A 12,819-nucleotide genomic window follows, 5' to 3' on the forward strand; every position below is an offset into this window, starting at 1 on the left:
CTTGCCGTCCTGCTGCTATGCCCGCCGCTACCACAGACAGCACTGCATTTTCTCGCCCCTCCTACCCGTCCAGACCAGCATCGCTGGTTTATAACTTCATACATTGGGCTTCCATGTAGTTTTATTTTCTGGAATTTCTAGTTATCTTTTGTTTTCAGGTAGTTGTATTCCTTTTTTTAGTTGTAGAGGGACACTGAGTGTGTCAGTCTAAGCCTGCATCTTGGCCGGAAGTCCCCTAAAATTTTCATTTTTTTTAAGCCGTGGCTGCTGTGGCTCAGTGGATTGAGTGTTGGCCTGCGAATCAAGTGTTTGTTGCTAGTTCGATTCCCAGTCAGGGCACATGACTAACTTGCACGTTAGGTCCCCAGTTGGGGGCATGAGTGAGAGGCAACGACACAGTGATGTTTCTTTCTCTCTCTCTTTCTCCTTTCCCCTCTCTCTAAAAATGAAAATAAATAAGCAAACAAATAAATTAATTAATTTTTAAAAATACCTGTTAAATTTTTCATTTTCTTAATGGTAGCAAACTATACCTATCATAAAATTGATCACTGAACTTTTTTTCTTTTTAATATTTTATTTTTGAGAGAGGGGAAGGGAAGGAGATAGAGGAGAGAAACATTGATGCGTTTCCTCTCACGCATCCCCAGATGGGGAAATGACTGACAACCCAGGCATGTGCACAGAATGGGAATCAAACGAGTGACCTTCTGATTCACTGGCTCGCTCTTAATCCACGGAGCCACACCACTCAGGGTTGAACTACTTCTATGAGTGCAATTCTGTGGCATGTAGTACATTCACATTAAGTTCAAGTGTCACCGCCATACACCTCCAGAACTCATAATCCTCCCCCACTGACAATCTGTCCCCTCTAAGTGGCAGATCCCCATTGCCCTACGCAAATCCCTGCACCCAGGTCCTATTTTCTATCTCTATCAATTTGATGATTCCAGTTACCTCATATGAGTGGAAACATACGGTGTCAGTCATTGGGTGTCTGACTCATTTTTCTACGGCTCTCTGGTGGGCCTCTCTGTTATTTGGGAGCGAAGGTTCCAAATTCACATGTCTTGCATACCGTGCATTTGCTTTGTGATACCCAAGACGGGTGCCTCTGGGAGCTCAGACAGGAGGTCCTGTTGTGAATATATTTATGCGGTGTCAGCATAGAGATGAGACTGAATTCCAGGCTCCCATAACTCAGGGAATAGTCTGAAACTTGGCGTGTTGTGGGGCTAGTGTGGCGTTCAGTGGGGAAAAGTGACTGCTGCTCCCCATTCCCGCTTTCTAGGGTGTCTCCTAGGAAGGAGGGCTCCATATGGCAGGACCTTCACTGTTTCAATGAGATTATTGTGTAAGATTTCACAATTTTCAAACATTGGGTAGAACTGTGAGGTCCATGTCCAGAACTCAGGACAGCCCCAAACTGGAAACAGAAATTGAGAACCCCACGGGACACACACAGGAGGGGACTGGAGCTGCTGTGGTCAGTAGTGAGGGACGCGTGTGCAAAGAGGAACATGAGGAGTCCGCAGCCAAGGCCAGGCCGCTCCTGAGCAGCATAGGTTGTGGAGATGTTGGTTGGGGAGACACGACTATTAACACATCCACTTGTGAGTCGGGTGTTATTTTATCCTTTTTAATAAAAGCGGGTGGTTTGAGAAGCAAAGGTAGCTGGAGAGTTAGGATGAGGCGTGCAAGTGAGGAGCCGGGTGCGGTGAACACTCTGGGTTAGCGGGACCCTTGCATCCGCTCCTCCAAGCCCGCCTTCCTCCTCTTTCTCTCCACATATCTCTATTCCCATCTCTGAGCTCCACTGGCTACCTTTGCACCCACTCCCAAGGGCTCCGTTCTTGCTCTCTGCTCACCTCCCTCAGCCTCACTGTTTCAGCTCAGTGCTTCCCTTCTCCCTGTGTCCCCATGACAGGTTATTCCCTGCTCTCAGGCTGTGCCTTGTCATCTGTCAGCGTTGTTAAATGCACATATACCATCCTATCTTCCCGCTCCAACCCCTCAGACTTAGAGGCTAGACCTGACCTGAAAGAATCGGACCCACAGGACGACGTTTGGGAAGACAGACCCTCTGTTGCAGTGGTGGCTGAAGGAGCCACAAGCGATTGTACCTGAGGTTGTGCCTCTGAAGGAGCGGGGACACAGGGTGACTGGGTGGAATGGCGAAAGGGGAGCCCAGGGAGCTCTCTGTGGAGTTTGAATATGTCCCAAGCATTAGCGCCTTTAAGTCGTAAGTTTAAAGTATTTGTCCAGCAAATCCCCTTGTTGACCCCACCTAGATCTGTCGGATGGAGAGGAGCAGGGACGCACCCATCCGCCATGCCTAGGAAGAACTCAACGTGCTTCAAGCTTCAGTTCCTCTTCCAAAGCCCTCACAGTGACGAAGCCCTTTGTGTGTGGGGACTGCGGCAAGGCTTTTGGCTATAACTCATTCCTGAGGATCCACCAAAGACTTCAAAGCAGGGAGAAGTCCTTTTCATGCACCAGCTCTCCAAAGAAATTCCCCTCACTGTGGGGCCTCACAGCCCACCATCGCGTGCACACCGGGGAAAAGCCATACACATGTGGGGACTGTGGCAAGGCCTTCAGCCAGAACGGAAACCTAATTGTTCACCAGAGAACTCACACTGGTGAGAAGCCATACACATGCGGGGACTGTGGCAAGGCCTTCAGGCAGAACAGGAACCTCATTGTTCACCAGATGATTCACACTGGGGAGAAGCCATACACATGTGAGGACTGTGGCAAGGCCTTCAGGCAGAACGGGAACCTCATTGTTCACCATCGGAGGTACAGTGTGGAGAAGCTGTACACATGCGGGGACTGTGGCAAGGCCTTCCGCAAGAAGGAGAACCTCATCCTACACCAGAGGACGCACACCGGGGAGAAGCCGTACACTTGTGAGGACTATGGCAAGGCCTTCAGCAGGAAGCAGAACCTCATCCTGCACCACAGGATGCACACTGGGGAGAAGCCCTACACATGCGAGGAATGTGGCAAGTCCTTCAGCCGGAAGGAGAACCTCACCCCGCACCAGAGGACCCACACTAGGGAGAAGCCGTACACATGCGAAGACTGTGGCAAGGCCTTCCGTCGGAATGGGAATCTCATCCTGCACCAGAGGACACACAGCGGGGAGAAGTCCTTTTCATGCACCACCTCTCCAAAGAAATTCCCCTCAGTGTGGGGCCTCACAGCCCACCATCGCGTGCACACCGGGGAAAAGCCGTACACATGCGGGGACTGTGGCAAGGCCTTCAGACAGCATGGAAACCTCATTGTTCACCAGAGGACTCACACTAGGGAGAAGCCATACACATGTGAGAACTGTGCAAAGGTCTTTAGGAGGAAACAACCTCATCCTGCACCAGAGGATGCACAGCGAGGAGAAGCCGTTCACATGCGAGGACTGAGGCTAGGCCTTTAGCCAGAACAGTACCCTCATCTTGTACCAGGGGACACACAGTGGCGAGATGCCATACATGTGTCGGGTCTGTGGAAAGGCATAAACACAGAAACAGAGCCTTACTTTTTGGGCACCAAATATTCTTTGTAAAAGGTCACAGAGGTTTTCTAAATATGTAATTATGTAAGGGCTTTAAATGTTCTTTGTAAGAAGTAGCAAGGACTTGCTAAAAGGAGTTGGAAAGAGGAATGTAGGGAGAAGTGGTATAGCAATCGGTGATTTACAAGCTAAAAGTATCTCAGCCTCTATCACCTTCCATTTGCTTGCTTGTGTCTTGTTTATACATTTGTGAAAGTTACACTTTACAGGATATCTAGCCCTTTGAAAATAAATTGCTTCGCAAAGAATTCATCCCTGATTGGAGAGCTATGCTGCCGCAGGAGATAACCTTATAGCCTTGCGAATTTCTGTTCCTGTTACTGTCAAGACTTTTCCTACAGTCCTGCCCAGTCCCTCCTCTTCCTAAGGCTGTTTCCTGCCAAAGAAGAAAGAAAGGGACTCCACCAGTATAAAAACCCAGCGTTTAGACTCCATTGTAGGTTGCAGCATGTTAAGAGACCAGCTCAGGGTCTGCCTGATTTGTCAGCTCATTAAAAATCCTTTGCTTACTTTATACACTGTTTCAGAGTGTTCAATCTCGCCTATGTAGCCGTAACAATTATACACAAGAGGACACACAGCAGAGAGAAACTGTGTGTGTGCGGGGACTGTGGAAAGGCATTCACAGAGAATAAGATCCTCATCAGCCACCAGATGACGCACTCCAGGAAGAAGCTGTACATGTGTAGGGACTGTGGCAAGGCATTTGCCCGGAATAATCACCTCATTGCACACCAGAGGATACACACCGGGAAGAAACCTTATGCATGTGGCAACTGTGGAAAGGGCTTTACACGGAAGAGGTATGTCATTATACACCAGAGGATACACACTGGGGAGAAATTGAATTTGTGCGGGGATTGTGAAAGGGCTTCAGCCAGATAGTCAGACTTATCCTGCACCAGAGGCTGCATACCAGGTAGAAACCGTCATGTACAGGGAATGTGGAAAGGGCTTCAACTAGAAAGGCAACTTCGTCCTGCACCAGAGGACACACACCAGGAAGACGCCTTTCTTGGGCGTCTTATAAAAATTATAAACCATACTAATAGTCAAAGAAGTACCAGTTGAGTCACATAAATATAATTCTCGCCCATGAGGTCCACAGAGATGAAAAGGAATACCAGGCCTGGACAGGTGTGGCTCAGCTGATTGGAGCATTGCCTGTACACCAAAAGGTTGTGAGTTTGATTCCCTGTCAGGGCACATATGGGAATCAATCAATGTTTTTTTCTCATCAATTTTTTCTCTTTATCTTGTCCCCTCTCCACCCCCTTCTTCCCACTCTAAGTATATCCTCTGGTGAGACATTAATTTAAAAAAAGAAATTCATCCTATATGAAGTTGTAGGGAAAGGGACTCTATTTTAGGAGCATAATATTGGGATAAGTCTTTTAGAAGACAGTTTGGTGTTATCAATCAAATTTCAAACGATTCCATTTGTAGAATAAGTCCTTGAAAAATTTTCCTATAAGTGAGCAGAGATTTTCATAGGAAGAAAAATCAGGAGAAATGCCGTACACGCTCACCTACCAGACTGTCCCATCATGTCAGGGTGTATCAATATGGTAGAAGTCACAACACTTCAGAGATGAGCACTCTTTGTAGGTACCAACATAAAAAGATGTCCCTGGACAATATTGTTCAGGAAAAACTCTTTAATTCTCAGAATTAGTGAATGGTCTCATTTCATTAACAGCTTTGATGGAGGTTTAATTTACCTACAATTAACTGCACATAGTTAAAGTGAACAGTTTCATGCATTTTGACAGTTGCATTCACCTGGGAAATCATGGTCGTGATGCAGACATGTCCATTAACCCAAAATGTTTTTCTTTTACTTTCTGTGGGGATTGCACTTGAGACCATATTCACAAACCAGGCTCTTCTCTGTCCCATCTGTACAGCTACAGGCCAGTTATGTCCCCAGTGTGTCTCACAGCCATGGGCCCCAAAGACACCCACCATTACCTTTCTTCCCTCTTCCCTCTGGAAAGTTACCCTCAGCCTCCATGTCCCAGGATCCAGCTGCTCTGACATCCGGCATCACCCCCAGTCTTCAGAGTCACAAAACCAGTATCATTTTCCTACCTTACGTGTTGTCAAAATTTTTCCTCTGGAATGGGACAGTGACACAGGCCAGTTAGTGACTTATGGATTGGACCGCATGATGCAATGTGCTGGGTGCCCTTGAGTGTGTGGCTCCATTCTCAGAGCCTTTTTCCTTGTCTGTAAAATGGGAGTAATCTGTCCAGCACCTGCTCACGTGCAGTGAGGGCTGCTTGGTACCATGCCAGCTCATGGCCAATGATCAGTGAAGGTTTATCAGGTGCCTTCCGTGTTCTGAACACGGTGTGGGTGCTGGGACGGGCGAGGCCCTTGCCTCCTCGGAGCTCACCTCCCGCTGCGGGAGCTGCCAGGATGCAGATCGGGGAGGAGCAGTGTAACGAGCGCTCACAATGAGGCAGGCGAGAGAATGGCAGGTGGGAGCTTCCTTTCCACCGGAGGGTGGACAGAGAAGGCCTTCCCGTGGGGGACAAAGGCTCCCTGAGGCTCAAGGATGAGTGCCCATGGGGAGGCTGTGGGAATGGCAGGTGCAGAGGCTCCGAGGCTGGGAGCACTGGGCCTGGACAAGGAAATCAAAGGGAAGCGAGGATGAGTTGTGCTGAATGGTGCGGAAGTGTCAGCAGAGTGGGAGCGTGTTGCTTGTAATCCCCAGGGCACTGGGAAGGTGCTGGAGGATATGATCTGACTCCTGACATTCTCCTCCCGCGGAGTGGATGGTGGGCGGTAGAGAGTGGGGGTGGCTGGCTGCACCAGCAGCAGCGGAGGTGCGTCAGTCTGGTCCAGTTCCCCCAGTTCTCAGTGCTGTGGCATTTGTTCACTCCCTGGACGGTGGGAGGGAAGGGGTGAGTCAAGAAGGACCACTAAATCTTTTTTGTCATTGTAATTTAAAAAATTTGTTTTCTTAATGGTCGTAAAATATACATAACATAAAATTGACCATTGAACTATTTTTACGAGGACAGTTCCATGAAGTACATTCACATTAAGTTCAACTATCACCACCATCCACCTCCAGAACTCATAATCCTCCCCCACTGACAACCTGTCCCCTCTAAACAGCAGCTCCCCATCCGCCTCCCAAAGCCCCAACACCTAGGTTCTACTTTCTGTCTATCGACTTGACAATTCTAGTTGCCTCAGATGAGTGGAATCATATGATATCAGTCATTGTGTGGCTGTGCCCTGCTCTCAGCTGTGCCGTGTGTCCTGGGAAGCTCCTCCCTCTCCGCATTGTTAACTACATGTGTGTCGTCATCTCTTCCCCCTCCCCTCAGACTTGGAGACCAGACCTGACCTGAAAGAATCGGACCCACGGGAGGACGTTTGGGAAGACAGACCCTCTGTTGCTGTGGTAGCAGAAGGACCCACGAAGAATAGTTCCCGGGCTTGTGCCTGTGAAAGAGCAGAAACAGAGGGTGACTGGGTGGGATGGCAACAGAGGAGCCCAGAGATGTGTCTGGAGCACTTGAATATGTCCCAAACATTAGTTCCTGAATGTCATGAATTTAAGGCTCTCGTCCAGCAAAGCCCCATGCCCGCCCCTCAGAGATCCAAAGGGCCAGGAGCAGCGGGGTCACACCCGTTCACCATGCATGAGAAGATCTCAGGTACTTCAAGCCTCAGGCCTCCTTCCAAACTCCGTGCAGAGAAGAAGCCCTACGAGTGCGGGGACTGCGGCAAGGCTTTCAGCTATAACTCCTCTCTGTGGAAACACCAACGAATCCACACCGGGCAGAAGCCCTTCTCCTGCGCCACATGTGGGAAGCAGTTTACCCTCCAGTGGTGCCTCACCACCCACCAGCGTGTGCACAGCGGGGAGAAGCCCTACACATGCAGGGACTGTGGCAAGGCCTTCAGGCAGAAGAAGCACCTCATCCTGCACCAGAGGATGCACACCGGGGAGAGGCCATACGTGTGCTGGGACTGCGGAAAGACCTTCACCCAGAAATGGAACCTTATTTTGCACCAGAGGACGCACACTGGGGAGAAGCCATATGCCTGTGGGGACTGTGGCAAGGCCTTCACCCAGAAATGGAACCTTATTTTGCACCAGCGGACACACACCGGGGAGAAGCCGTATGTGTGCAGTGACTGTGGCAAGGCCTTCAGCCAGAATAGGAGCCTCTTAATACATCAGCGGACACACACTGGGAAGAAGCTTTACGTGTGTGGGGACTGTGGCAAGGACTTCAGCCGGAACGAGTACCTCAGCGCACACCAAAGGACACATACTGGGGAGAAGCCTTTCATTTGCAGGGATTGTGGCAAGGCCTTCAGTCAGAACAGGAGCCTCACCCTGCACCAGAGGACGCACACCGGGGAGAGGCCATATGTGTGCGGTGCCTGTGGCAGGGCCTTCAGCCAGAACAGGAGCCTCACCCTGCATCAGAGGACGCACACCGGGGAGAAGCCATTCACGTGCGGGGACTGCGGCAAAGCTTTCAGCTGGAATAAGTACCTTAGAGCACACCAGAGGATGCACACCGGGGAGAAGCCATTCACGTGCGGGGACTGCGGCAAAGCTTTCAGCCGGAATAAGTACCTTAGAGCACACCAGAGGACACACACTGGGGAGAAGCCATTCACGTACGGGGACTGCGGCAAAGCTTTCAGCCGGAATAAGTACCTTAGAGCACACCAGAGGACGCACACCGGAGAGAAGCCATTCACGTGCGGGGACTGCGGCAAAGCTTTCAGCCGGAATAAGTACCTTAGAGCACACCAGAGGACGCACACCGGGGAGAAGCCATTCACGTGCGGGGACTGTGGCAAAGCTTTCAGCCGGAATAAGTACCTTAGAGCACACCAGAGGACACACACTGGGGAGAAGCCATTCACGTGTGAGGACTGTGGTAAGGCCTTCAGCAAGAAATGGAACCTCATCCTGCACCAGAGGACACACACCGGGGAGAAGCCATTCATGTGCGGGGACTGTGGCAAGGCCTTCAGCCAGAAATGGACCCTCATCCTTCATCAGAGGACGCACACCGGGAAAAGCCATATGCATGTGGGGACTACAGCAGGGCCTTCAGCCAGAACAAGCACCTCATTGTGCACCAGATGACACACACCAGGGAGAAGGCCCACGATTGCTCCATGTGCCAGATGCATTTTACAAGGTGCTCATCTCTGGCAATGCACCTAGTCAGCCACACCATCGAGAAGCCAGGGTGCCTCGCTCATCAAGCACCAGCACATCCACATGGATGAGAAACCCTGCACGTGTGGCCAGTGCGGCAAAGTTTTTGTCAGGAACTTCTCGCCAGCCCTCCACCAGGGGATCCACATGGAAGAGAAGTCCTTTGAGGGTGCCAAGTGTGGGAAAACCTTCAGGCATAACATCCACCTTACATGACACTGAAGAAGGATGCACACGTAGCAAGGGGCTCCGGAGTCTCTGAATCCACTGTGACAGCCTGGTCCTGAGCTCATGGGCCAGTGCTAGAAGTGACATTGGAGCCCACAGGTAGGACTGGAGAGAAGTCCTGCCCAGATGGATCTCCAGAATGTGGGCACTGCGTAGAGGCCATGCTGTGCACGCGAGCTGCTTCCGGGGCCTCCGCAGGGCTGTGTGGAGGCAAGCCCCACCACAGGTCTAGTATGTGGGAACGTGGCCAGGGCACCATGGCTCCAGACCGAGCTGGAGTAAATAGTCTTAAGAGCTCGGACAACACAGTGTCTCTGGGTCTCCATCTCCTGGATAGTAAAGTGGAGGAGGGGGAGGGGGGCTGTATGGGAGCATCGACACTGTCACACATGCCTGGATCTAGTCCAGAGGTCAGGTTGTTAACCATCTGTAGATTTCCTTGTTTTCCCCACACCCAGCCCCTAGGTTCCCTGTAAAAGTAGAAGTTGCCAAGTGGCTCAAGAGGGGGAGAATACTTTTCACTGTCACAGAGTAGCAGTAATAACTTCAGATGCCAAAGTTTCTCATAGTTGTCTGTTACATGTTTAAATGAAATGTTTAATTAAGGGAGACCAATGTCATTTTAAACAGTTGTTAGGTGCAAAAGATACAGTTATCGGCTTTCCAGTCCATTTGTGTGTCAACGCTTGGGTGTAGGAGGTAGGAATACCCGACCTGAACCCCAGGACCCAGGAATCCTGCCCCTCCCAGCCCTGGATTCCTGGCAGGAATGGTCAGACCACAAGGCTGGGCCCAGACCTCAGCCTCAGAGATGGGGGAAGGGCACCCCCTGCAGGAACCCTGCACAGCAGACCCCCTTCTTTCAGGGCTATTTCAGTTGCAGGAGAATAATCCTCTCTCATATCACAGTGTATCCTTCACCTACCGTGTGCCTCCTGGAATTCTTGTGAAAATGAAGAGTGCCTTCAGTCTGGCAGGCGCATAATCCAATCTGCCTGGCCCTCAGCCTTAGTCATGGTGTAGTTACTACTTCATTGTTGATGATGATAAGAATCTGTTACAAATAATTATGCCTCCAAGCCCTATTATTATGCTGGGTTTTCTTCTGAAGAAACCAAGGCTTAGAGCTGTAATTCTCTGCATGTAAAAAAACAGAAACAAAAAACAAAAACCTGCACAGGCCAGAGAACCCAGGGGCAGGTGGGCAGACTCAAATCAGGCTGTGCTGGGGGTGGGGCGAGGGGCTGAAGCCACCATTGGTTCGGTTCTGTCTGGGGAGGGCACTGTCTCCTTGTGTGGCCCGGAGGCCACGCCTACCTCCCCACCTCAGATGTCAGGGACAGAACAATTGGAGGAGCAGGGGCTTGGAGAGGGGAGAGGAGGAGGGGAAGGAGGAGGAAGCTGTGGAGGTGGGGAAGAGAAGAAAGGGAAATCTCCCCAGCAACGCGGACAAGGTCAGTGAGAAGCAGGTGACGGAGCAGCAACACGGGTGCCAGGTTTGCCTGGGTTCAAACAGCAGCTCTCTGCTCTGACAAGTGAGGTCATTCTCTGAGCCTCGGTTTTCTCCTTTCCAAGGAGATTGAGTAAGGAGACCTGCCCTGTGGGGTTGAGTGCGTTTTCTGAGCTAATTCATTTAAGGTTCCTGTGATGGCTGCTGGGGCCCGCTAAGCAGTGCTACCCCCATCATTTACTGCTGGGACGGAAAGCTGTGTGTCTGGTGTCCGCGTGGGGGCCACTGGCTACATGGGAGAGTCGAACTTACCATGTGGCCAGTGTGGCCGTGGCAATGAATTTTACCTGTGTTTAATTTTTTTAAATTTATTTAGAAAGAGGGAGAAACAGGGATGTATTGTTTCACTTAAGTACGCATTCCTTGGTTGATTCTTATATGTGCCCTGACCTGTGTCTAATTTTAATTAATTTGTTTGCATAGTTATATCTGTCTAGTGGCTACTGCATTTGACCCTGCAGCTCTAAAGCCTTAGCTATTTTTGCCCTGGCCCATGTGGCTCAGTGGATTGGGTGTCTTCCCAGAAAATAAAAGGTCACCAGTTCAATTCCCATTTAGAGCTCATGCCTAGGCTGCAGATTTGGTTCCCAGTCGGGGTGTGTGTAAATAGGCAACTGATCAATGTTTTTCGTATTGATGATTCTCTCCCTTGCTTGCTCCCCTCTTTCCCCTCTCTATAAATAATAGAAGGAAAAAAATTTTTTAAATAAAGCCTTAGCTACTTTTACTATATAGCCCAAAGCTTCTGTTGTTGCGTTTTGTAAATTTGATGGGTCCTCTTAAAAGGCACAGCAACAACAATACCACTATGTACTTGGAGTGGATTAGTCCTTAGAATCCTGGCCACGTATCTGTGAACTAAGCCCTGTCACTGAACACAACAGCTCTGGCCACTGTCGTTTACTGAGCATGAACTGTGTGCCTAAACCCTGGCAGACTCTTGATTTGCATACATGCTATTTTTAACTGTAGGAGGACAGGCTTGGGTATGGGTATCATAAACTGGGAAAGGGCACAGGGTCGTGAAGATGGGGATAGTCAGGTCATAGCTCCCAGGAGGCAGACCACCACGTGCATATTCTATTGTGCCCACACCCCTTAAATCTGACCATCTCCCCACCACACACACACACACTCACCCAGCAGCACCAGGAGGTTTGTTAGATTTCCCGTCTCCTTTATCATAGACATTCATTTACCCAATAAACACTCCCCGTGGCATGAAATGTCATCAGGGGAATTTTCCTTTGGTCCAAGTTTCTTAAAGAGCTGCCTAGAAGGAATGTTTCCTTACAGGTGATCACCCGCTTCCCAGAAGGGCTGAGAGGTGGTGAAAAGTGGATAGGGAGGAGAGGCAAGTGTGAAGTTGACATTTTTTCACTGCTGAATTTGTGTGTTAGAGGGAGGTTCATGTGACAGGGGAGTGAGGCCAGGCAGGGGAGGGCATTGGGTTAAGAAGGAGTCTGAGTTCTCTTTCCCGCTCAGTGGTGGCCGAGAGGCTGTTTGAAGACATGAGACAGTGGATGCCTAATCCATGGACACCTAGAATTTCTGCGTCCTCTGATAACAGGAATCTCAAGAGACGAGAGGCTTCAGGCGAACAGTGAGTCACTTAGTGAACAAGTACCTGAGCGCCTCCTCTGTGCCAGGCCCTGATCCAGGCGCTGGGAGTCCAGCAGTGAGGGAACCACAGCCCTTTGTCTCACGAAGCCCCCACTGCTCATTTCTGAGTGAGATCACAGGTGACGGGGTAGGAAGTGAAGGGAGGGACTGTTTCAGCATTGGCAGTGAAGGAGCACCTCTCTCCAAAGGTGACATTGGAGCACAGCCCCAGTCAGCAAAGAGAAGACAGCTATATGGATATCGGGGACAGGATAGTGTCCTCTCAATCCAGGGCTCAGCGGAGACGTACGTGGAAGAGAGGAGACATTGGTAATACCCGAGGGTCCGTCCTTAGCGGGTTGGCTAAATCCATTAGGATCCGCCTGGGTAAGAAATGCTGAGAAACAGCTGCAGACAGCGGTAACAGAAGATGCTCTGAGTGACAGCATGAAATGGAAAAACAACGGACTACAGTATCTACTATGCACTCTCATTTGTATTTTTATTTTTAGGAAGAAATAAAACGTCAGAAGAATTTGTGATATGGTAGCAGACGAAAGCATAAGAGATGCAGAACACTGAAAAATAGGAAGCTTAAATTTTAAGTACTGTTTTGTCTTTAAAATGCATTTTAATTTCTTGTGGACAAAAACACAACATGAGATCTACCCCTGCCCTTTTGTTTTTTATCAC

At 49.9% G+C, this 12,819-nt stretch overlaps 2 protein-coding genes across 2 annotated transcripts in view; both read left to right on the forward strand.

Annotated features, from left to right (window-relative positions):
- Window positions 1–12,819, forward strand: part of LOC149995607 (uncharacterized) — a 43,277-nt gene that overhangs the window by 13,751 nt on the left and 16,707 nt on the right. The window contains 2 exon segments of the mRNA XM_090259273.1: window positions 6,922–8,637; window positions 8,640–8,843. Coding sequence (XP_090115399.1) covers window positions 6,922–8,637; window positions 8,640–8,843 — 1,920 coding nt within the window.
- LOC149995608 (uncharacterized) lies at window positions 2,285–4,178 on the forward strand (the record flags this gene model as incomplete). Its single annotated transcript, XM_090259428.1, has 1 exon — window positions 2,285–4,178. A coding segment is annotated over one exon (1,158 nt), but the record flags the coding sequence as incomplete, so codon positions are not given.

This window comes from Furipterus horrens, unplaced genomic scaffold (genome assembly GCF_987537825.1).
Source record: "Furipterus horrens unplaced genomic scaffold, mFurHor1.1.pri manual_scaffold_13, whole genome shotgun sequence".
Taxonomy (NCBI): domain Eukaryota; kingdom Metazoa; phylum Chordata; class Mammalia; order Chiroptera; family Furipteridae; genus Furipterus; species Furipterus horrens.